This window comes from Corvus moneduloides, chromosome 3 (assembly GCF_009650955.1).
Source record: "Corvus moneduloides isolate bCorMon1 chromosome 3, bCorMon1.pri, whole genome shotgun sequence".
Classification (NCBI taxonomy): domain Eukaryota; kingdom Metazoa; phylum Chordata; class Aves; order Passeriformes; family Corvidae; genus Corvus; species Corvus moneduloides.
Window position 1 is genome coordinate 98935335 of NC_045478.1, and position 26582 is coordinate 98961916.

General features: G+C 39.8%; 1 protein-coding gene across 1 annotated transcript; it reads right to left on the reverse strand.

Moving 5' to 3' along the window:
- Positions 1–38: 38 nt before the first annotated feature.
- On the reverse strand, positions 39–26499 carry INTS7 (integrator complex subunit 7). Its single transcript, XM_032102940.1, has 20 exons — positions 26375–26499; positions 26097–26226; positions 25103–25249; positions 21891–22028; positions 21358–21404; positions 20656–20855; positions 19462–19584; positions 16766–16883; positions 15670–15801; positions 15004–15101; positions 14093–14332; positions 13267–13404; positions 12338–12544; positions 8633–8827; positions 7709–7812; positions 7278–7346; positions 6063–6195; positions 4735–4833; positions 3735–3920; positions 39–2839 (listed from the first exon to the last, which is right to left on the reverse strand). The coding sequence occupies exons 1-20, from the start codon at positions 26463–26465 to the stop codon at positions 2558–2560; spliced, it is 2877 nt and encodes a 958-aa protein (XP_031958831.1). The 5' UTR covers positions 26466–26499; the 3' UTR covers positions 39–2557.
- Positions 26500–26582: the final 83 nt, after the last annotated feature.

A 26582-nucleotide genomic window follows, 5' to 3' on the forward strand; every position in this document is an offset into this window, starting at 1 on the left:
ACCTCACTACAAATCTAACAAAACATAAAACACTGTGCTTACATAAAAGGACAATTTACTAAAGGTCCAGGGCCTTTCCTGATCAGCACACACATATAATTAACCTGCAAATGAGCCAGCATGAGAAATCCTTCAGAGTTTTTTAGAAATACAGGTATTTGCACAGCAATCCAACTTCCTATACGAGCTAATTTCCAACAAGTAGTAATTGCAATTTTCCTCCCCCTGCAATCTCCCATACATAACATCCACATTCTCAGGCTTCAATTATTATTTGCTTGGCTTTAAAACTGATACAAGTTCTTGGAGTTCTAGAGGCCTCTCAGATCAGGTGAGCAGACTTGTTTAAAGAAGGAACACTTTTTTCAGCTGTACTAGGGTTAATCTTACCAGCTCACAGACAGTTAAGCTTCAGGCCAGAGCAGGGCTTTCCCTGGATGAGTCTGGGCTTGTTTCTGCTAGGCTTCTCATAAGTTTATCTATGCACTGGGAACATCACATGACTTACGAGAAAAGTTTGTTCCCCAGTGTAGAACAGTGTCTTGTAATTTCTGAGTTGTTTTGGAATGGCACCATCAAAGATTTCCACCAACATATTGGTCAATAACAGAGAAAGAAACACACATTCATTATGCAGGATAAAAGGAACTGTTTGACCTCTTAGTCCTCCTTTTTTTTTTTTTTTGCATTAAAATACAGAGGGTTTTGTGGTAAAGACACTGATCTATGGCTTTAATGAAAAAACCCAGCTGACCACAAGGAGTTCAGATCTTCAATCTGACAGAGAACATACATAACACCAGGTCAATCACCTCTTTCTGGACCATTTAACTAGATGTAGCTACAGGTACATATATGCATGTGTGCACACAGCTGTATGTATAAACACACACACAAAGCTGTAGGCATGGAACCACAAAAGTGGGACAGAAACCACCAATTTCCTCAGTCAGCTTGGAAGGCAGTGGCACTTTGTGTCTCCTGTTCAAAAGCAAAATCATTTAAGGAGTATGCTGCTCAACTTCTCCCCACTTTTGTGTCTTCTGTTTCAACCTTTCATCCCAATTATCTTTTCTAGTTAGGATTACAGCCTGACTAAGATATTATGACATCTAGCATCATCACTTCAATTTTTATTTTTTTTAGAGAGTCTCAAGCCAAAAGGAACTACTATGAGTAACACAGAAAAAAATTCTTCATCCTGCTATGCAAAGGAAGCCTCGGCTTACAGCAATTCATTATCATATTCTCTGCACTTGAAGCAAGCAAAATCTGTAAGCTCCAGTCGGCTCCACAGTGAAATCACCTTGAAGAAATGACAGTATCATGGGAATTTGCTGAGAAAATAACAATAAAAATTTTTGCTCCAGCGAGAGGGATTAAGCCATTTACAAGCTGAAGTCTGTAAGAGCCATCCTTCCTCCTCCTCACTCAAGTGGGTCCTACTTTCCTGCAGAGTGATAAGCAGAGACTTTTTATGAAGAGAAGGTGAAGGTCATGTTATGTGATCTACTGCCTGAAAGTCTGGACACAGAGTTCAGCCTTTTATATCACAAAGGAAGCATGAAAATTATGTATGAAGCAGTGTATTTCCAAAATTATTCTGGATCGATTTCTAGTATTGGCAAAATTCTATTTCAAGTTATCTTGTAAAATTAACAATTAAGATTAGAAAGCTGGTCAAAGACTACACAACATTACAAAGCCTTTGGTATAGAAGACTCCTTTTAAGGAACAAAGCTGTTAACTTGCAAGTTGTCATTCATTTAAATTTCCCTCTTAAAAGAGCAAATAAAAAAACCCCCAACAAAATGAAAGGCTTCAGAAATACAGATGCATGAAAATTTAAAAACAACATGGTAATATTTTCTGTATCATCTGAGAGACAGTGATTATTCCCACCTGTAAAACTCTGCCTCTTGCAAGACTCCCCAGACAGCAGCCCCTCAAGCAGTCTCCTCCCTCTGCAGGACTGGGTATCACAAGTGAGCTGCAGTTTTTTTCCTTTCAGCTGCATGCATTAAGTAGTGCTGATGAATTGTAACAACACACATACACCAGCCAAATACTGGAACTTGCTATTAAAATGTCAGAAAAAAAATCTATGGATATTCCTGCCCATTCCTTCACATTAAAAGATACACACTTGGTATTACACTCATTGCTGTATAACCAGCCGAAGTGAAGTGTTTCCCAACATCCTGTACGCCTAACATTAGAACCTATGTGCTTCAAAAAGCAACAGCATGGAAAGTACCAGTCAGCAAGCTCTTAGTGTCCCCTGCTATCATAGTTTATGAAGTCTGCTGGAACAGGTTTGTAAACAAAGTTAGAGATCAGGTAGAAGTTTATAGTAAGAGCACAACTCCAAATTTGAACAGCTGCCTCGGCTGAATCAAGTTCAAATTTACCCCGGATAATTTAAAAAGCAACAAATTGGCATCTGAGACTTTCTAGGAGAAGGTTATAATAAAAAGTCTTCCAAAAAAATTTAAAAAAAAAAATGTCCAAGAAAAACTGCAATACCAATTGAGCAGGACGGAGTCACTTCTGGGAATCAAAACCGTGAGTAGGCGGTTCTCTGCTGCTGGGATGGAGGCTGTCCTTGCTGCTGCTGGAGACGAACCTGCTGTGAGTATGGGTCCTCAAGAGACTTAACAAAAATAGTTGTTTTAGGCCCAGTTTTCCAGACAATACCATTTGAATCTATCACAGAGGACTCCACAGTGATGTTGTGGGTGCCAAGGATCACAAAGTTTAACAGAAACTGAGTGCTGAAGTAGTCGTTGTGCGGTTCCACCCTCTGCTCCATTTCATTGGTCATGTTGTCGATAGGAATCTGAGAACACAGATGGAAGGTTAAAACACCATTTTATATAAGCCTGCCAAAAATAAGTTTTCAGCTCTCCACTTGAAGGAGAGAGGAGAAAAAAGGAAAAATCTGTCCTCAATTTTTCTAAACCAATACATATGCATGCTTGAGACAGCTTGACAAGCTAACAAGTCATCTTCTACCCGAGGTTCTACTTTTCCACAAAGTAATGTGAGTCAAAGATTACACACTTCCCAGTCCTGTTCTTTCACAAGCCATTGACTTTCTCCTATTCCCCCTCAAAAAAAACACCAAACAACAACAACACAAACAAAAACCCAACCCCCAAACCCACCAAAACAGCCCTTTCACTAAGCATCACATTAGCAGAACCTAAATCTCAGTCATGCAATCTTTGATAAAACTGTTGACTTTAATATGTGCCTCCTCAGATGCTATTTCATGTGGACAGTCTGTCCTAACAATTTCCACAAACAAAAGAACCTTAAAATGACTATAAAAAATTTCAAGAGACTATATGGTAGAGAATAATCTACTCCTGGTTTGTTTTTTTTTCCCTGTGGAGTTCTGTATGATATATAACTAGGCCGAGTTTTCCTCATCTCAAACTGATTCCTAATGACTTGTTCTGAACATCACAAAGCCTCTTTGCTTGGAAGAAGAGCTGTTACAAAAAGGTATTGACATATTGCAGCCTTAAAAATCCCAGATCCCCCTCCACACGTTATGCTTGGCTCTGGCCAGCGCTTGAATGGCAACTGTCAGGAGTGAAAGGATTACAGAACCACACATTCATCTCAACCTGGAAAACCTGAAAATTCTGCTGCCCAGAGTCAAACAAAAGAAAAGAAAAACACAGCAAAAAAACTTAAGACTCCTCCTGGCTCTATTCCATCCATACCTTATAGTCTTGTCCAGATTTGCTCTGCAGCACTGAAGAGACATTTAGACAGACAGACTGGATTTTACGGAAAAGGCCTGGTTTAGATCCGTGCTGAACCACTCCTTCCACCTTGAGGGCCAATTGCTGGTTGTTTTGTACTGCTATAGGTTCTGCTGGGTTCCTTGGAGACGGGGATAGAGCAAGCTGGAACACAAGTAAACAGAGCAAAATGTCATTATAAGCCTCCAGAAAAGCAAACAAAATTCAAGGATGAAACAGGACACCTTCTTATAGAAAAATTTCCAAGGAGAGGGTGGGTAGGAAAAGCAGCAAATGGAAACACAGACATTATCAGAGACTCATTACTATTTTATTTAATAAACATCATCAGCAATAGCAGATAATATCTTTGTATCAGTTTCATTCACTACACTTCTTCAAAAGATGTGGAAAAAGATCTTCCACAGAATAGCCACAGGTATATTAAGCTGAACAAAGAAGCAAAATGCAGTAAGATTGAATATTAAAAAACTTAAGGCTTTCACTTTTCCCAGAAAAAAGAAGCACTTGACTAAAACAAAAAAAACCCATGACCATAGTCATATATAGTTATTCTCAGTCAGTGTGCTGATATATATGACAATTTTCTTCCAAGGCAGTAAATATTGCTTTTTAAAGGAAAAGAAAAAAAAAACGATACAAATCTATAAAAGCTGCCTTCCTAGGACCAGAATTATTTCGCTTTGCAGACTCAGAATCAACAAAAATTCCAGCTACATTTTATCTTTAAGGCTTTGCAATCAAACAACTGAATCCCACTTGCCTACGTCACAGCCTAGTGGCTCTGAACAACCATCCATACATGTTATTCAAGTTATTCCTAACAGATTAACCCAAATGCTATTTGCAGTTATGTATCTTGATTAAAAATACTGAAGCTTTGTGCCTTCAGTAGGGCTTCTCATGAAGTAAAGACTCTGTAAAGAGAAATTTGAGGCCATATTTGAGCGGTACATACCTTAATACTTGTAGACTGCAGCTTTTGGAAAAAGTACCTTTGAAATGAAAGGGGCACCTTCAACAAGGCAATGACAGCATTGCACAGACAAGCTGTATGCTGCAAGAAACAGAGCCAAAACAATTGAGAAAAATTATCATTCATGACACAGGAAAAAGACATGTGTTTGAGGTACTGAAACAGCAGGAATTTCCATTATAAGTCCAAAAATATATTAATACAGTCATAGAATTACAGCCACTAAGATGACAGTGACTACATTCAGCCTCTCTGTTTATGTTCTGCCCCTTATTGAAGGAGGTATTCTGCTCTGGAAAGAACAAGGTGGCCAAGCAGAAGAAAAATACAAATCTTTCCAGTCCTAGTGTTAGAGTCGGCAGAGCAGGATCTGCTTAAAACACTCATACACAAAACCAGCACACACAAACCCTCAAATAAACAACTCCCCTCCAAGCAAACAACACTGGCATCTATCATGACTTAATGCAATGCAGTAATTAAGTTTTAAGCCTTGTCTACTCTTCTTTTCCCTGCTGCACCATGCCTCTGGCTCAGATGAACACAAGCAGTGCCACTGAAGTCCCCAAGCTGCCCTGGTGTGGAGCCAGTCACAACTACGTTTACAAGGTTTACCTTTGCTGTGGTTTACATGACTCATTCCTCTATTCTATTTGGAACTGGTAAAGACTGTTGAATTTAGAAACCAGGCAAATAAATGCCAGCCATGACAAACAAACTATCTTGTTCCCACTAACATGCACTTCAGCTTTATGATGTTCACTAGCAGGAAGAGACAAACCCACCAGCCCTGTAAAGGAGAGCGTTATCAGCTCACTGCTTGCACCTGGCACACTCCACTTCGTGCTCTCCGATGATCTGCTTTGATAAGAGAAATGCTACGCTCACAAAGCACAGTTCACCACCACCAGCTCAGGGACTAAAGCTAGGCTGCTGTGTGGGAGGGGGAGAATCCCTTCACAGCAAGAACGTGAACGAAGACAACGTGCTCCAGTGTTTGACAGTGAGTGTGGTGAGGGGGTCTGGCAGAGACCTGACAGTACCTGTAGTTACCTTATCAGCATCTGCTGTGCTGTTAGCATGGAAATTTTTAAAAGATTACTTTTAATCAGACCAGTAAGGTTACAGATGTTTTAGCAAAACTGTTTTTGAAGTGTTTTTAAACAAGTGTGTCTCTGTAGAGACTGTTTGTGTCAGTAATGTTAAATAACTGAGAATGCTTCCCAGTTTCTTGCCAAGCACAGATAGATGGAGTTGATGGGGTTTTGCCCCCTTTCTCTATACAATATACATTTAAAACTGTTACTTGCCAAGTAAGACACAGGAGCATATTTCCTGTTGAGGGATTCCACTTCCTCTAGTACATGATTAAATACAGACATCATTCTTCTTTCATATTCACTTTCAACATGAGCTGTTCCATTTGAGCTATATTCCTGGAAACTGAAAAAAAAATAACAACAAAAAAACCCAACCTTTTCATTGTGTCTAACTTACTTTTCTCATCATAACCTGGAAGGCACACTACCAGACAGACCCAAAAAGACATTACAACCTGAAATCGATTAAGAAATGTCTTTCAAATTGTTTACTCAAAGTTTTTTACTATTTTTCCACTATAACACTTGCCCTTTATATTTAAATCTTTCTTAACTACCACTCACCCACCACTTTCTGTCCCCACCCTCTCACTTGAAGCAGTGACAGTTCTAACAGACTCAGCATACTTACTTCCCCTGGCTTTTATTTAACCCTGCAGTGTTTATAACAGTTACGAGAAACTCACCACACAAAGCAAGAATGCCAGTCAGAATTGAGACTAAATCTGGAAGTTTATCATCTCCTGCTTTGAAGACAATTCCATCTCCTAGACACCCAGCTTCATACAAATTTGACTAATACACCTTTAAGCAATGCTTAATTCATAACGAGTACTACAGACACTTAGGATGTTCACCTTTATCACCAGCTATAAAATCACAAAAAGATTTTATCCACAGTATTTTCCATTTAATCTCCATTTAAACTCTGGGTGTTTTAAACAGTGATTCAGTTCATCAGTACTTCAAGGTTGTTTTCTAGTGGATTGAAGTCCACTGTTAGAAAAAGAGCCAGAGGTGATGGCTTCACATTAAAAATTTGAACTAGTTTAGTGCATGTACTTTCACAACTTTGAAGGAAGCTAAGATGCACTTACAAGTGCAAGCAACAGGTATGGGATCTAACACACAATGACACAAATTAAAATAAGTGGCTAAAGGAGAGATTAAAAGTTCAAGTCTATATTTAAGACAAGTCTATTATAGTGCTGTCAAGAGCAAAATCAGTATAAAATACAGAACTCAAAAGAGAGTCCCCAGCCTGCCAGGTACAGCACAGCAGCAACAGATCCTCAAGCCTGCCCAGAATATAATTAGAAGGGTCTACTGAGAAACTTTCTAAGCATTCCTTGAATTCCTAGGTTTAAAGCTCCAAGGATTCATTAATACGCAGAAAAGGAGTATGCAGTTAACCATCAAACCTACCTTGCAGATTCTGGATCCAAAATCAGAGCTTCTATTGCATGTGAAATCAACAGGCAGCTCTGCTGTTGTCTGATGTCAACACTAAGGAGTTAAAAGACTTTCAAAGTTGGCACCTAAAGCAAGAAATGTAGTGTATTTAGTGGCACTCTTCCTTGCATCTGAGAAGTAATCCTACAGTCATTACTAATTTAGTAAACAAAGAGCAAGAACTGTGAAAATACCAAGTTATATGCTGCTCCAATTTTTGTGTGTTGTTTATGAAGTAATTCCAAACAATAGTACGGTAATGATTATTTACAAATAGGTTTGAAGCAAATGACAGCTAATTTTTATGTTATTAACTTTCAAAATGACTTTATGGCAGTCTTCACAGAAAAGAGGATTTTTACAAGAAGGAAAGTGGACAAATTGTAAGATTTTTAAAAGGATACAGTTCTACATTCCTTAGAGTTGCTGAGTCTGCATCAAAAGATGACTGATACAGATCTCCGTACCGTGTAGCCAAGTTTCGGAATTCCTCCATGGAGTGTTTCATCTGCAGAGACAATGTTACTAGGCAAAAACACAAAGCAAAGCAAAACAAACAAAACCCCACATATCCAGAAAACCACTACACTGTAGCATACAACACTGAAGGAATAAGGTGGCATATTTGAGAAAAATTCATTAAGTTCTTGCTTCTTCACTCGGATAAAGATTACCAAAGTGACAGACTCTCATCCATGCATTAAACAGCTACTTTTCCTACACCAACAAAACCTCCTTGGGTTAAAAACAAAGCAAACAAAAAAAACTCCATCAACAACCTCCTCCATCAATAAATAAAAATAAAAAATAAATAAAAATAAAAATAACTGATAAAGCAAACTGCTATGTCTTTCAAGGACTACCCACTGGTTGCTTCTGGCAGACCATGTGCATTTAGAAGCAAACCTTCTTGGTGTTCCATACAGTACCAAGGCAGTTGCCAACACTCAGCAAAAGGAGTTGCAGAATGATCCTCAGGTATATGCATGTATTCTTCCTTGGTGTACTCAGAGTGTCTGAGGTGTTTCAAATCAAGGTGTGAAAAGCCTTGCTGCAAGTTTGAGTGAACCAAGTGACTTGCCACATGCATTTCCTTGGAAGCTGTGTGCGTCACTGGAGGAGAAAACACACGTGCACACTCAGCTTCAAAACACAGCCTGCTACAGGCAGGTGTTTTCAGAGCTACAGGTGAAAACCAAGGTCCACTATTCAAAAAAACCCACTTCACAACTACTTTTCATTTCTTTTGTCAAACAAGTTTGCTGAGAAGCAGAATTCATACCAGAGTCACAAACATAACTGCACAAGAGCGGAACGGGAGCACATGCCTGGTTAGAGATGCGTCCACACCTTTGGAGATCATTTCCCGATGTCATAGCAATCGTTGTGGCAATAGCTGGTGGTGGACTTGTTTTTAGGCTGTTGCAGGTACAAATAAGTTGAGAAAAAGCTTGCAGAAGGTCAATCCTGAGTTTCACAAACCCACACTGAAAGCTCAGAGGATTAAGTGGTGTACTAGCAGCCTGAAATACAATAATAGGGATGTTGGCAAACTAGGTCAAAAGCAAAAATGATAAAATTACACTGCAGTGTCGCTGAACAGTCTCATTAGACAACTGAATTCTTAAGTTCAATTCCAAAAGCTGGTATTTTAAAACGACATTTAACAGGTTGCTCAATTTCAATCACACTAAATATAAATGACAGAAGTTACACAATTACTAAGTCATATTCCAAGCATATCACCCTTGTACCAAATGCAACTTAAGCAGTGAAAATGCTATTAGGGCACCTATTTCCTTTTTCCTAGGCCAAGCCATTGGGCTTCAAATGACATTAGCCCAGATAGTCTTTACCGTAAGAAAGTGTACACTGAATTGGATGGGAAACAGAAACACGAGGACTGAAAAAGTGATTCTCTGCATCAGCCAGAAGAGAAAAAATTGGCTGAAGTAACCCACAGCAAGAGGAAGGGGTGATTTTTTTGGAACTGTGACCTGGATGGGAACATTGTGAAAGCACGGAACCTTGCATTTGATGAAGAGACACAGTCTAGTGGTAACTAAGAACAGTAAATAACAGAACTCCAGGAGGGTAGACAAGCTGCTATTGTTCAGAAAATACAGTTCTGTGAAGCTTTGCTCCCTAAGAGCTTATCTGACTGGTAGAAGCATCTGTGACAGCTTAGGACACCCAGGAGGGGGTAAGCTGCAGTACCCAAGGTTTGATACTAGTTAAGCCAAAAATACACTATTTATTTTTCCTAAACTGATGGATTTTGAGAAGAACAAGCCCTCTGCAAAACAAAGCACTGGGACTATCTCTCAGACTCATGCCTATCTTCCCCCGTGCTCCTTATTCCCCACCAGGTCATTTCCCAAAGCAGGAAGTTATAACCTACCCCAAAACCTTACTAAGAACCATTTCTTTCCTGGCAGAAGACCAGAGAACTAGTTTCTCACAGAACATCCCATCATCTGAGAAGTGGCCCACTACTGACTAAAGTGAGGAAACATCAGCCCACTGCAACCAGTTTAAACTACTGAATTAGATTTCAACTGAAAAAATAAGACCATTTCATATTCGAGCCATTAAGCCTCTCTTATCTATCACTTTGCTTTTCCTTCTCCAAGGGCACAAAAAAATCTCTTTTGAATTGGAATTGTTCAGTTTATTCTGCAAGGATGGTTTCAGAAAACCTTCTGTGGAAGAGGGCTACACTGCACTGTAATTGCTCCAGAGAGACTACATGCTTTTAAAGAGTAAAGTACTTATATCAAAAAATCCAGACATTTTTAGTAGCACAAATTGGACTTGATTCTTGTAAATGGAAATACAAGCTCATCTCATTAATACTGCAATTTACCTGATCTGCTGTGGGCAATAAATGAATTATAATTCTTTTTTGAAAGTGACAGAAATATTTCTTTGGCTCAGCCAAGTTCTTCAAATACCACCACTTGCTATCGAGATATTTGGAATTAGTACTACTTAACCAATGGCTGTATTAGTGCTTTGTTCAAGTTCTGTATCTTCTTTAGATTACCAGCAGTGAAAAATAAACCCAGTGCTTCCACTGAGACACATGATCTGTGCCAGAAGGAGCAGGACCCATTCAAAACCTTTGCTAACCCTACAACGAAGTACACAGCAAGACCGATGGGGACTGTGGTCAATACGCTCCCTGACAAGTAAGTCCCTGTTCTCCCACAGGGTAAGGGAGAACCTCTTATCCATAAAGCAGTGGGACTTCTTTCCCTCAAGTGCACTAATTCCAATGAAAGAACACTCTGCAGTGCAAGATAGAGTTTTATGTGTATCAAGGAGGAATTGAGAAATTTTCCGACAAGATCAGGCACTGTCTGAATATTTCATCATTGCTTAATGGGGCTGACTGAATATCTGCAAGACATTTACTGACACTGTGTTTTCCAGCTACAAAGTGGAACAGCTACACAAGGTTCATCACATGCACCACTGCTCTGTGGTACCAGCAGTGCTGAGTCATGCTCTGCACTGTAACAGCAGCAACAGGAAAGCTCGAGTAAGAGAGAAGAGACAGCAAAAGCCTTCAGCAGGAAGGCTGTCACGTGCATTTTATGGCACTTTGCTCCCCTTGGAGAGGCTGAGTTCTATAGACAAGCAGTGAGCGGCTCCTTTTACAGCTGATACACTCAAGCATGGTTGGGAAATTGTTCAGAGTGAGGCAACAAGTCAGCAACAACCAGCAGTAAAACCTGATTTCTTCCTCTCTCACCTACAAAACCTCTACTTACTCCTCTGGCCCTCAATCATCCACAAGGAGGGCACTGCACCCAGAAAAGCACTATGTGCAACATGCAGGAACTGATGTCATCAGAAGAGATGAAGACAGGAATCCTTCAACATAAAAAAAGCCCTGAACTCCAGGGAAAGGGTAATTAAATTACTGGATCACAGAATGACCTATTTAAGCAAGTTATTTTCCTGCCTGTATTAAATATTAACATCTAATTAGATGAGGTCCTCTTCTCAATGTCTTCTCTATGTTAGAGAAATCTTGAAGTGTTGAATTAAAAGTCTTATTCACTCAGCCAACAGTTAAAGACAAACACTTCAGGGCTGATGAGTCTTTCTCACTGAGGACAAAAGTAGCAATTTATGTCATTTCAGCTTATTCTGGAACGTTTTATTAATAAATAATAATATCTGAACTTTATTAAAAACGAATGTCTGAATTGTCATGACCCTAACAGTCCAGTAACTAAAACAACAAAGCAGCTTCACTGAAGAGGCATACAGAAAACTGTATGTAAAGATTTCTTCATGGAAACTAAAATATGAAAGAAAGCATTGTGTGAAGCTGGATCATCTTTTGTTAAGAAGCAACTTTACAGTAGGAACTGAAGGTCCCTATTCATTAATGCCTTTTTTTTTTTCCTTTGTTTACATTCACAGACATCATACAGCTTCTTGCTATTTTTACCACTTTGGAGAAGCAGAAAGCATTTGCATAAAAAGCAGGTACCAGTTGGATTTGATGAAACTGAATTGTCTTTCCTCCTCTTACTAACTTGCTGTTAGGATTCTATGAGATCACAATGTCAAATACAAGGCAACATGAACTCAGAAGGAGGGAGGAAGACAATTGAATCCTTCTCTGTATTTCAAGAAGACAGCAGCCAATTTAGGCCAATTCCCAGGCTTGGCTATTACAATAGTTTTTACTCAGCCAAAGCAAGGAGTGGAAAATTATAAAATGATAACTTTAATTAAACAAGATCTGTCACATTTCCTATGATCTAATCAAGGCAGGAAATGAGGGGTGGAAGGAGAAGAAAAAGCAAAGAGAAATCTAGCTAATCACACTTGGCTGAGCTACAGGATCTTTTCTCTCAAGATGCAGTGTGTTACAACTGAGATGCCTGCAGAGAAGAACCAGAGAGTCTGGCAGATGCCAGACATATTTAAGAACTTTTCAGAGAGTTAAGAGCAGAAACCAAAGAGCCATGATGCAGTACACAGAAACATCACCACGAAAGATGTGTGCTGACCGTCAGTGACGCTATTCCTTTGTGGTAGGATTTTAAGGCTTCGGCAATGCAGGAGAGCGCGGAGCTGTAGTTGTCCTCCTGCAGGCCTGTCAGGCACTGCTCTGCATGGGAGAACTCCTTCAGACTGTTCAGCCAGAAGTAGAAGTGTTCTGAAGCCACCTGAGTCAGCAGGCTTTGATACAGTTCTCTGGCCATGTCGTGGTTGCCCTGTAACGACAAGAATGTTTCTGAAACAGGACACGAAGCAAGGCTGGGATTTTCTACAAAACTTACACAAATAAGAAAACAAGAACATCTCCAGGACTACTCCCAGCTTCAAAAAAGAAACAATGAAACTTTTACCAATCATCTGATCATGGCAATCTTAACAATACATAAAAGCACAAATGCTTATTTTATGGAAATGCCAGCCTGTATAAAGCGCAGTATTTATTTACACAAGCCAATTCAATAAGATGAGAAACAAACATGGAAGTTTACCTCATCATCTCATATTAGGGTTTCTGTGTAATTCTAACCCCAAATGTGAAGCTACTGAAGGGAAAAGGGCAACAGTATCTTTTTCTTCCTTTCTTCACATTGAAGAAAGAGAAGCATACATCAGGATGACCTGTATCACATTCTGAAGAACAGTCAGACAATACAGATTAGGTGTGTGTTCAAGAAAGTGCCAGCACATCACTTACTTCCTTCTCAAATACTTCAAAAACACAAATGAAAAAACATTTTGATGGGATGAGTGTCCTAAATGATACATATCTGAATGAGCATTCCAGGGAATTAAGAGGGAAAGTGATTTTTATTTTTTTCCCCATTCACTTCCTCCTCCCAAGTCCTACGATCTTCCTTATTCCCTTACCCAATTCAAAGAAATCCCTAACATCCCTTCAATCACAGCAAACCATTTTTCTCCAGGTATTTTCACTTACCATCCTGGAAGCCTGCCTGGCTATCCTGTAGGCTGTCCATCCATTGGAGGCATTCTCAAGCTGCTGTTTAATAACAGTTTTGATTTCTGTGGACAAAGCTTTCTGACTGGAAACAAATATCACTGTGGCAAGAGAAACCTAGTAGAGAGTGGAGGAGTGAGGAAGAAAGTTATATTTCAGTAACTAAAGAAAAGAAAAAAAACCCAAGCCAATTCTGTTTTATTTTGGACTCAAAACTACATAGAAAATTACATATTTATGTTTTAACTGCAAAACTTCTCAGTCATATCTTTTAAGTAGTTACAGCAATCCAAGTACTTCTTGCAGATAAAAGTAATTTTCATTCAAAGAATCTCTACTCTGCCTTTTAGCTGAGATATTTCAAATGCTCCAAATAAATTAAGAGAAAGCTTGTAATTTCTTTTTAAAATTCAAATTCTTCTCCAAATAGATGTGATGAAAGCATTTTTCTCTTACAGTATATTAAGTCATTTGCTTCAGAGCACCCTATATAAATAGAGCTAGCTGCCATTTGGCCTTCAACCACTACTTTAGAGATACCCCAATAATTTCAATAGCCAGGCTTGCCTAAGCAGTGCCATCTGCTGGAAAATCTAATGGAATACACTGCATAGTTCAGGCTCCATCTAGGAGCTATCTCTATACTGAACACTGACATATGGAGGTCTAAAGTTAAAACAAAACTGACAATAGTGGCTACAGACAGGCACATCAACCTGGACATAACAAATGCCTTAGCTGCCTTTCAAAATACAATCCATCCACAGCTTTTCATACAGACTTTATCCATCAAGGGAGGTCTTACCAAGAGTTCCTGTTTTTTATCTGTGGCAGATTGTCCAATTAATTTATAGAGGTCCATTAGGTCTCCTAGGATCCCATCTGCCAAGACAGGCAGCTGCATGGCAATGGCTGCTAAGCAGTGGCACATGAGGATCCTGGCATCGTCCTGGGCACTGTGCAGCTGTGTCAGCAGGGATTCCACCACGGACTGGCTCAGGTGAGGGCGGCACTTCACCAGCTTCACCATGCAAGTCAGCGTGATCTGCAACTCACACAGTCAACAGGTACAATCAATACCATGTCTTCAAAACCAAAAAAGCCAGGCACACTTACTTATCTGCAAGTATGACTGCAGAAATACAGATCTGCTATTTCCACAGCCATGTTCTCTACAAAAAGGTGAGATTTTTCTAAGAGCCCAAGCCTTTATCCCCGAGCTCCCTGAACAAAGACACACCACAAATTCAAGAAACAACAGTAGTCTCTCACATCACCAGCCTTTACAGGTAAATAACTAGAAAAATTACTGGTAGTTTCTGAAGTAAGAAAATAAGAATAATTATTTATAGAAGTGTTGTGACCATGTACACTGCATCTCCATCTCCAAAAAGCAAGTTCTCTCCAAGATTCTCTTTGTCCTCCAGAGATACTGCCATCCAATGTTAATGTTTTATTACAGCTGTTCCTCTGAGAGGAATGCTCCCTGCCCCCCACAACAATTCACTTACTCTAGAGCTGAGAGGAGTTGTACTATAGCTATGCTCAGTTTCTCTACTGCTCTGAACTCTGGTTATGGACAAACTAGAAAAATCTTCTTTTCCCTCCAGTCTGTTATGCTTCCACCAAAAAGGATGTGGTGCACACCAGCCTCTCTGTTGTACAAGCTGTTGTTATAACTTCCAGCTGTGAAGGGGAAGACAACAGTAATGTCACCTTTAAGGTAGCCTGGGCTCCTGGGCTGTCATCTTGACTACAAAGAACAAGAAGAGCTTCTAAGCCAAAAACTGCATCTTGCTCCAAAGGCAGAAGATCTACAAAAAGAGTTAAAAAGAGTTTAAAAGGGTTAGTTTGTTCTCTGACCATAGCTGGTGTAATGCTTGCACTGCTGTTGCAGCCATGTCAATTAAGAATCTTCCTAACGTGTCTGCTTTACCTTACTTTGATGAGAAACAATTCTGCCATTCCATGTCTTGGGTAACTATTCAGCAGTCACAGTGACGTGTAAAGCATGCATAAATCTTGGGACTAAAGACTTCTAAATGGCCTGTTATTATTTTGCAACAGACTCTGTGCAAAGGGCTTTCAAGGATTGACCAACACTTCAGCAGTCTTACAGCAGAGGTAAAACAAGCATTTATTTAGCACCACTTCTACCCTACCCAGTAATTTTCTCTAAATTAGACAAAGATGGAATCTTCCCAAACATTCATAAAATCAGACAGAGTATTTCCTACTAGATTATAGTCCCCACTCTCCCTAACCAGCATGAGGGATCAGACAGATTTACAGACAGGTTCACAGTCAGGACGAGTTAATACATGTTAAGTGCATAAGCCTGACTGTAAACAGAGCCTCTTCATTGCCCTTGCTTTCCCTTACCTTTCTCCTGGCAAGAGGCTGATATATTGGTCAGGATTCTCACTCCATGAGCTGCAATGCCACGGTTATTGTGGTAACAGCACTCCTGTGCTAGTTTTACCAAATCAAATCTTGCAGTTGTAGCTGCTGCTCCTAAATAAAAGCAAGGCAAATGGAACATAAAACTGCACGGTTCATAAATATACCACAGATCTTTAAGTACCTTTCTGCAAAACAATTATATTGATTTAGGGTTCTTTCTTCTGTTTAAACAATAGGATGAAAATAGCTTTCTCTCCTCAGGCAAAACCAGACTCTCATTCTTGAACACTACACAAGTTAGACACATGAGAAAGAACATTTGGATCTAAAGGTTGATGTTTCAGGTTGATTTCTCAGAGAAATATTGCCTTAAGAAATATTATGTCTGAATAAAAAAAGCTGGTGAGTGTATTAATTATTAAGCCATGCCAGAATGACTGAAGAGGATGTACTATTTTTTTCCCCCATTTCTGCAGCCCATGTATTTGAGCTCATAATACTCATTAGGGCAGTCTGGCTTTCAAGAAGAAAAAAGAAAACAGTGTGATCATAATTTTGAGAACAAGATACCTTGAATCACTTTTAAAGTCTACTCTTCTTCTCCAATTTCTCCAGTACATTGTCACAAAGCAGAAAGGTTCATCTGGTACTGCTGCAGGTCATGCTCACAAGGGTGGCAGGGTAACATGCCAGCCCACTCTCACACCATGAAGCCTCCCTGCTACTCAAAACTTATGCAAAACCATGGTTTTAAAACACCTTAAGCAGAATGCAGGTCAGCCATTTGAGAGGCAATACATTTCTTCACAAAATGAAGAAAACTTAAAGACCCAAAGGCAAAAACCATTTTCATATACCACAGTACCCACAAAACAAAACCTGAGACCATGATTATCCATGACTATACAGTGTCCCATTTGAAGTTTACATATGATGAACACAGTGTGACTCTCGGTGTTCTGAAGTTCAAAAATACTTCTAGAAAATCCTACAAAGTGTTTAGATGAAACTGATCATCAGTAGAAAACCAACCTATTAAAATGCCAAAGGTAACCATCTAAGCCAGTTTTCTTACCTGGAGTACTGCTGAAGTACTGTTTAATGGCAATGGTCCCTGATAATGTGGAAAGAACAGATAACATGCCCATTTTCAAGCTGTCATAAGGAGTGTTAAGAGCAGATTCACAGAGTGCCTAAAAATCAGCAGGAAAAAAGGTACAGAGGTAAGAAGTCCCATGAGCTATCTGTATGAAAAATTTAGCTGCACTTCTCTGAAAAGTTTTGAGAGTCAAGGTTTTCCCACAGAAAATACTGTACTAAAATCAAAAGTCAAGTCCTGAAGCAGCTGGTTTAGAGGACTGAACATGCAGCTTGCAGAAAAGTGACAGTGGGTCTTATACACTAGAAAACATCAATTACAAGTCATTTGTTGATTAAACATCAGTGGCAAAAGTATTATCAGGTCTCATTGATCCAATACTATAAAAGACTTTACGACAGTTTGAGGCCTACTGATTATTTTTCCTTGTAACAATCTGCAAGGTTTTATAAAAATATACACCTTAGAAGAGCTAAGTTTCAAGTGTCATTTCCTGTAGAAGTATTGGTGTCCAACAGGACTTTTAAGGTTCTTGATAAATACATTAAGGTGTATTTTATATTTTAACTCATTTGTAGTAGAGCTCCTGCCATACTTTTGTGCCTTTTGCCAGAACCCATCACAGGCCTTATGACATCTAGGTTTGAATAAGTCTTAAAATGCACATTGTTCTCAATTCCTTATGCCAACACTGCAAACAATTTAGTCATTCACTGATTCTGGATGCTTTTTTAGCCAACAGGAGGGATGGCAATATGAGACACAAATAGAAAATATAAGTATATTCTGCTTTAGAGTGTGCCAAAACTGAGTGACAAAGACCCTGAATAAAGAAAAACAACACAATTAGTTCCATAGAACATAAAAAACCCCCATGGTGTTCTTATCAGGCATACATATTGTGTAAGGGTTAAATTCTAAATACATCTGTGGTTTGTACCAATTAGTATTTTGCTAATCCACTGAATAGTGTGGCATCAACAGACAGAGAAAGATCCAATGACTGGGGTAGAAATTGAGTCTTGATGTCTCCCAAGACACTGATGCTTTACTCAGTGCTATTAGATCAGCTCTCAGGGCATATCTGAAACAGTAACTGTGAAGACTGCCAGGAGCACAGAGGAATTAGCAGGATGGACTGCTAATTCCATTGCACAGGCAGCAACAGCTTCTGAAGCTGATGTCTAGAAATCAGTGAAGCCTCCACAATGCAAAGACCAAACTTCCCAACTGACCTACACAGGACAGACTTAAAATGCTGAAGAAACGAACCAATGTTTGTTGGTAAAAAGGTACAAGAGGCACATCTTGCCATGGGAAAGGCAGAGTCTGTTCCAGTCCCTGCTGTATAAACATTACTATGGAGAACAATTTCCCAATTCAAAAGGATGACTTTTTATTTCAGAAGTCAGAAAAACTCTTATTATTTCTGCATGCCATTCAGAAAGCAGTAACGACCTTCCGACAATTAGTTTTGTATTAATCTAGTCACTGGTTTAGTTCTGACATCAGTAGAACTTTTTCCTATGCATTTCAACCATCAGGACACCCACTTTACCTCAAGACACTACCTGATGGTGAAAGCCATGTTATCAATGTCTCTCACTCGTATTGAGATAACTACTAACCAGATATAATGGGATAGAGTAGCATTTTCTCTGCAAAAAATCCATAGAGCAATCCATAAAGCAATCCCTTAAAATTCCTAAAAGGAAATACATTTCTGGAGTTAACCCATTATGAAGAATAAAGCACTTCACTAACACAAAAACCTCTGCACACTCCAAATCATCATCTCCAAGAACTGGGGACAAAGCAGAACATGCTTTACTTCTCAGATGATTGTTAACCAAACCCAGCATAGTTTTTCCTCCCAGCTGCCTTATGCTCCAACAGCATAGAACAAAAGTAGCTTCCAAGAGTAACAAAAGCAAAGAAAAAATGACCCAGGAAAAAGTAGAGCTGTAACCCTGTGCCATTAAGTTCTTGAAATATTTACTTTCTCATTAATCTAAACTGAAGTTATTTTCCATAGTCATTTCTACTGGAAAAAGAGAAAGGAGAAAAAAAAAAGTTCATCTGCAACTGTGACTGAAAGAAGGCAGCAGTAATACCTACACTATAACACTAGTTTCCCCAAATAGCACAGGCGCACTATAAACACTCTCTTCTTCATACAACAGCAGCCACAAAGCTACTATTGAAGATAAGCCATGAATTCTAAGAAATGAAATCAAAATTCCATTTGACCTTTCAAGTACACCTCGCTGGATGATATGTTTTGACAAATCCTAGAGGCTCTGTTTTGCTCCAGAGCTTTGGTTTGTCCTCAGTGTGGTAAGATCAGTGTAAACATTCATGCCTGTTATCTGAGATGAGTTTGTCAGATGGAAAAGCTACTTCCTCACTGTACAAAGGCCTACTACATGGCACATGCCTTCCCTCAGTCATAATAATTCAACTTTAACCCTTGAGTGTCAACTTATCCACTTGAAGACATTCTATGAATTGCTCATTAATACTTGGCAACTCTGCTTGGCAGAGTAACCTAACTTAAGGATATGGGGATGAATGTTATTCCTTTCTTTATCTCCCAAATAATTCTTCTGGAAAGAATTCTACAATTCACTGGGAAGTTTCATAATAAACTTTAGCTTAAAAAACATATAGACCTGAATATTTTCTCTGCTCCATGTATGTGGTGTCTTGTTGGCCAATAACTTCAAATCCTGGATTGCAAGCCTCTTCACAGCCTTCCTGGGGTCATTTTTCAAGTACTGCAACAGAAGTTGGATCTGCAACAAAATAAATTCATTGTTTAAGAGAGATGCTGCTAGAAAGAAGTCTCTTCAAAAGCACTCGGGAAGAAATGCTGAGCACACTGAGCCAAAACTAACTTGAAAAAGCATGAACACACCAGCCCTGGTTTTAGTCTCCACTCCCACCCTGGTTACATCAGTTTTAAGCAGTATTGGCTGTTGTGCTGCAGAAGTAGAGCCTAAATCTCCATGCTTACTGCCATTAAAAAAAAATGAAAGCAGCATATTAAGTGTTCTCATGTTGTTTCAGTAGTCTTAGATTCAGTACCATCAAAAGCATCATCCGAAATACAGAAGTGAGCCACAGCAGAGAGTTTCAGACAGATCAATGCTATTATCTAACAGTCACAGACACCAGCCTTCCACAGCTGTACAGGGCTGAAAGAAAGCAAATTGATTTTCGTGACTCCTTTACAAGAATTAGTTGGATGAGTCTCAAGTATCACTGTGCTCAGACCTGCTCTATAAATCACATCCACAAAGCTCATTATCAGAGCATAGAAGCATTGTATTTTTCTATCACTGCTTTCTCATTACTTGGTTTATAGTCCTGAATTTAAGCAACCAATTGAAATTCCTCAATGTTCCCCAAAAAATACATTTTAAATGCATTCCGTGCTATTGAAATATTCATTTACTTGCATGAAAGAAAGGCAAAAGGCACACCCACAACCCAAGACAATATACAGAAGTGCAAAGTGAAGCCTGGCTTCTACAGGCAAGTTGAAGTGTTTTCAGAAAAAGTCAGGGTGTTTATTTTCCTGCATGCGATCTATCCTAATTGATTTGAATCCCAGCTGATTTAGAGAAAGATAAGTTATGATCTGTAAAAAAGGCTTAGTGGGTTTGATGGGGTCACCTGAAAATGGAACCAGAAAAGGCAAAAACTATGAAAGCAGCAGCAATTTTCAAGGTACTCTTCCTCAATGGTTGGGAGCAACCAATCCAGCACAGCCATCACATTTCTTTTTATCAGCAGCCAGAATCTGAGTGTTTCTTAAATGAACTTTGTACTTCAAGTGGAAGGCATGCCTGAGGAAGAATTACCTGCTTGGGAATGTCAACCAAAGAAGAAGCAGCAAGCAGAGTAAAGGTGTGCAGGGTGACAATGACCATCTTGGTGGAGGGGTAGGATGTCACCAGCTGCTGCAGCAGCTGCCGGGAGCTGGAGGCCAAGCTTGCGTCGTGGTGCATGTGCTGCAGAATAGGGATCAACTTCAGCTTCAAGTCCACAGGTGTGGCCAAACCTACAACAAGGAAAGAAACACAGGCAGAGTTAGTCCTTGGGCTGGCTTTTTTTGGCAGTTCTGAGGCACAGAGTATGTCTGGATTGCTACTGCTGCTGAAAGCAGATGGTGCAAACACCTGCAGTAGCTTCCAGTAACCCATTTACTAGCTAGGTGTGAAATGACAGCACTACCAAGCACTTTCATGGCTGGTTGAGAAAGCTGCTCCTTGCTTCACTGCAGGTAACACACAAATTAACTCATCTGAAGCAACCTGTGAGAGTCTATGCAAGTTTATTCATCACACTAGAGATGGGCTTTTATTCTGTACCAAACAGGTGCTTCGAAAACTTAATTTTTAAGAGGATTTAAGATAACCAGAGAGATTATTGATCAGCTAATTTAAAAACTGGAATCATCTGAGGGCAACAGCATTCTGATATCTAATATGTAAATATGAATAATAAAGAATTTTCAGAGAAATTAAAGCTTTTCCTCTTTATCATTCAACATACACATGTACCTTGAATCATCTCGCTGATTTTATTACATATTCCAACAGCAAAATCCCTGTGGAGAAAAGAAAGTACCAGGTGAAATGAAAAACAAAAAATTAAGTAATTAAAAATTTAAGAAAAAATTCAACTGACCTACCAAACACTGTGTTTTAATGATTAAAAGTTACACAAAAGAGTGCCTGCCAAAACCTGTCCTTTTCAGAACCCCTGCACACAGGCATGATCAAATGATAAAATGAAAGCTTTCAAAAACTGACAAGCTGCACTACATTTTGCTCCCCAATATGCCATCCATAAAATAATTCATAATAAAAGCTGCTATTCCATTTTTCATTCTCATATTTATGAGCTTTCCATTTTAGAAAAAAAAAATCTGCTGAACTTGTATTCAGATTTCCTTACAATATTGTTACTGCACATAATGAAGTGTTTTGCTATAAAGGACAGCACAACAGAAGACAGTAAGGTTTGTGAATGGCAGTGTTAATGGAGTTTCCATTTTCTGTAATAAGAAAAAGTGAAAAAAAATAGATCTTACTTAGATTGTGCAGAAAAGTTGGCAGCAGCAAATATAGCAGCTTCAACTTCCACATTATCATGGGAATCCAAACTCTGACGAATACTGTGATGTGCATTCTTCCTTTCTGGAATGATAGATGCCATGCTGCCCAACATCCTACAGAAATCAATCCCAGGAAAGTCAGGAAGAAAAATGATCATGAAGAAATGATGGAACCAGATAAAAATGTAAAAAAACTGGTTAAAGTATTTATATTTTATCTAAGTATGTGCTCTTTCATGTTGGCTACAGAAATACACAAATGCTAAAAGTAAGCATATAATTAAATGTAACAGATTTCATCATGTGGGTTGTATCAGTGGTTTGATAAAAATTACATTTTGATAGCTTTTAGCTTGAAATTGACACAGTGAGAAACTTACCAAACACTCTTTTAAAATTAAGAGTGCACTATGGAATGATTTGTTTCCAACATCTTTCCCTGATGTAACATAAGGTTACTAGTTAAAATAGTGCAACACCTTTTGTGTAACTGCTAAAAAAGTAGCAGATCAACTTTGCCAAAAATATCTCCAAGATACCTTTCAGGCATATTTAGCATAATCCAATTAAAAGAAGAATGAATGCAGGATTTATACTGATGGTAATTTTAGCAAGAGTTCTGTGCAAATATTTACACACGGTTATCTACCGATAAAATTCCACAGACAAAATTTTGTTTTACCAGATTGTAGGAACCCAGAGTGCCGAGAATATTTCTCTGCCTGTTTTTAAGGTTTCTTACCCCCCTGAACAACACTGTTTTAACCTCCAACCTTGGAAAAAATTACCAATGATCAGACAAGAACTAGAAAATACAGTGGTGTGAATTAGGTGATAGACTACTATGCAAGATTGTCACAGGGTGAAAAATTTAGAGGTTTTGGGCTTCTCTTTGTAGTAAATAGATAAGAGTAAAAAATATCAAAATGGAGGATTGTTGTTGTTCTCTAAACCTTCTTCTCCTTCTTCTACTACTCCATGTTCTGCAGTAAAAGTAGTTTGGAATGACTGGACAGAGAATTCCGCAGTTCCTAGTCATGTTACTGAATAATTGGTAGGAAAGTGAAAATAGTATTCATTTTTAGTAACCATTACTTAAATTATCTTCAAAAGGCTGTGTAAGTATTGATAATTAGAAAATTCACTCCTGCTTTCTGTGCTCTATGCTGTACCTGGGTCACGCTAGTGGCTCTGTTCCTCTGATAAGACTTAATAAACAACTGTCCAGCAGCACTGAAACTCCAGGAAAAGTCTCGGTTTATCTTTGAAACTCCTTGCAAGGACTTTTAGAAAATTCTCTCCCATCAGGAGGGATTTGATTTATGGCATGGTTCAGTGTCACCAGATCTTTCTTTCAACATGTTCTTCTTTATTGACACTATTCAAGAAGGACAAAACCAAATCAACAGAAGATTTTACACTAAAATTGCTGAACCAACAGCTATTTTAAGATTTTATTTGATGTATCCTGTGAATTTATTAGTAATTTAAGTATTTTTGCAAACTGAGAGGATTCCTGGGACTTAAGCAGATAACCCTCAATTGCACAACTGCAATCTGAAGTGGAACTACAAGAAAACATGCAGACATATTGTATTTACAGATTTCTGAGATACCAGGGCATGAAAGTATAATCTCAAATGAAATGTCAAAAGAAAAAAGAAATGGACATATGAGCTAATCAATCAAATGCCTGTTAATGCCTCCCATTTCCCAAGAGTGAAATCAGTAACAGTTCTAGATGGAGATAAGAAAAGAATATAAAGGGAGAAAGGAAAGTGCTCTCTTCACATTTGATTTCACCTGCACAGGGTCTGGAAGATGCAGTTAAGAGGATCATGTTGGATAGCGTTAAAGACACACCAGAGACAAACCAGCAGGACAGGGATGTTAAAGACAGATTAATTTTATTTGTTTTCCCACTTGATTCCCAGAAGTTCAAAGCAATCAGTAATATAACAGCACTTCCTTAGAAGTTACTGATCAGAGTCCAACAAGCAGTAAACTTCTAGGACAATACTGAATGAAAAAGTAACAAGGTTTGTGTAAATTTTGGTTACAAGTTAACAAAAACTACTTTGCCACAAAAGGAAGCACTTTCACTTAGTCTAAACACATCATAGGCAACATGTGATATATTGCATATAGCTACTGTGTGGATTATGCATGCAACAGATTCAGTGTTCTTCTCTTGAGCACACAAAATTTCAACACCGCAAATTCTGTTTTGCCGGATCCATCCACAAAATTCTCACCATCATAAAAGGTTAATACCCTTATTCTTGTTAGCACTGATCCTTATCATTCACCCCTTTTAAAGACATTGTTTTGCTTTTAACTCTATGAGCAATGTATAAAAAGCCTCCTTTATTTCATAGAGTCATAGAATGGCCTGGGTTGGAAAAGACCTTAAAGACCATGCAGTTGCAACCCCTCTGCCATGGGCAGGGACACCCTCCACTAGATCAGGTTGCTCAGAGCCCCATCCAACCTGGCTTTGAACACTTTCATGGATGAGGCCTCCATAACTTCTCTGAGTTATCTGTTCCAGTGCTTCATCATACTCATAATAAAGAATTTCTTCCCAATATCTAATCTAAACCTACTCTCCTTCAGTTTGAAGCCATTCCCCCTTGTCCTGTCACTGCATGCTCTTGTAATAAGTCCCTCTCTATCATTCTTGTAGGGTCCCTTCGGGTACTGGAAGGCTGAAGGTCACCCCAAAGCCTTCTCTTCTCCAGGCTGAACAATCCCCATTCTCTCAGCCTTTCCTCATAGGAGAGGTGCTCCATCCCTCTAACCATCTTTGTGGCCTCCTCTGGACTCCTTCCAACAGCCCCATGTACTTCCTGTGCTGAGAACCCCAGAGCTGGACACAGCACTGCAGGAGGGCTCTCACCAGAGAAGGCAGAATCCCCTTCCTTGGCCTAGAGCATCCTTTTGATGTAGCCCAGAACCCGTTTGGCTTTCTGGGCTGCCAGTGCACATTGCTGGGTCATGTCCAGCTTTACATCTACCAGCACCCCCAAGTCCTCAGCAGGGCTGCTTTTGATCTGTTCATCCTCCAGCCTGGATTGATACCAGGGGTTGCCCTGGCCCATATTGTACTTGTCTTTTTATTTCAGAGGAGCACTTTGATAGTTACCAACAGATCTGAAGGAAATCAGGATGGCTCATGCCATACATACCGGAGTGTAATAGCCCGAGCAACCGGATCATTGCTATGGATTACTGAGAAAACTCTCTTGACAAATTCATCCACATTTAGGATCTTCTCTAAGTGTTTCTCACTCTGCTGGGTAACTTTCAGTACACACAGCCTCAGGAAGTTGTTACTGTTAGAAAATACACACATTTCTTTGTCAGGCTATTCTGTAATGAAAATTCAAGCACTTCAAATACTAAATTAGTTAAATATAACTTTTGAGGGCAAATTAAAACAAGGAAATATCTATGCTTTAGAAACATTTGAGTACACTGATACAGTAAAAAAGACACTGTTAATATACTATTGCTTTATTTTCTAGTTCAGGTAGTGTCAAACTAAAGCCCAGTTCCAGGGAAATGAACCTGTTGACACCAGTGAGGAGGAGTGTAAGCAAATGCCTGTTTTGTGCACACACAGGGATCCAAATCTACTAGAAAAACACATCCAAGACCAAGACAGAGAAGTCTAATTATCACTGTCAAGTGTTGAGCAAATTTATTTTCCTTCCTGAAGACAACGGTGAAGATTCCACTACATCAACAAAAACTTTTGTAAGCTTTTACAAAGCAGCTTTGATTCCACTATATACATCACTTAGACAGTAGGCACTTGGAAAGCTCTACTTCGAGCTTTGTTAGAGATTAAATTTGCACGTATGATCATTCATCCATTTATGAATTATGATTTGAACGTGCTTAGGGAGCAAAACTTAGTCAGGGAGTGAACTTAGTCAGGGAAAGAATCCTCAAATCAGGACAGAAGGAAAGGAACTGTCGGTATCACTCACAGCCACTTAAACCCACTAAAGAATTGGAAAACAAGTTTAAATCAAGCACAACCTCAACAGACTGGGTACTGCAGCGGTGTTATCAGGCAAGCACGACATCCCAGACTCCGATGCAGCGACACTCCAAAGCACAGGGCGTTCCTACGGCTCAGACCGGAATGGACAGGACCTGCCCAACAGTACTCACCCCACTCTGAAAACATCGGCTAGCTTTAGGAACGCCGAGTTGATGAGAATAGGGAACGGGTATTTCTGGAAGAGCCTGGGAAAGCGAACGACGGCTTCGCACTGCTCCCCGAGTTTGCCAGACCTGAGGCCTAAAGGAGACAGCAGGAATTACAGCAGGTACCTCCAGCCCCGGGTCCTTCCTCCGCCCCCCGCCGTGGATAAAGCGGCACCAAGCAAAGCTCCCACCCCGGCCCCGCTGCCCGGGCCGGCGACAGCCCCGAGCCCGCGCGGGCTCACCTTTGTCCAGCTCCATGAGGGCGGAGTTGGCGTCCAGCTCCTGCTCGCCATAGCCCGCGTCGGCCAGGAAGGACTTGGCGCTGGCCGCCATTGCAGCCGCTCGCCGCCGGCCCCGCGCACGCGCAGCCGCGCAGCCGCGCTCCCGCCTCCGCCGCGCCGGTCCCGCGCAGGCGCGCGCCTGACCCCGCCCGCCCGCCGCCACCGCGGG

Excerpts from the sequence above, each read along its gene's own strand:
- INTS7 (XM_032102940.1), bottom strand. The coding sequence starts at position 26,465 with ATGGCGGCCAGCGCCAAGTCCTTCCTGGCCGACGCGGGCTATGGCGAG. Across the intron at positions 16,884-19,461 it reads GGAGCAGAGAAAATATTCAG|GCACTCTGTGAATCTGCTCT; the intron begins GTCTATATGTTT and ends GCTGATTTTTAG. Across the intron at positions 15,802-16,765 it reads GTACTTCAGCAGTACTCCAG|GAGCAGCAGCTACAACTGCA; the intron begins GTAAGAAAACTG and ends GCTTTTATTTAG.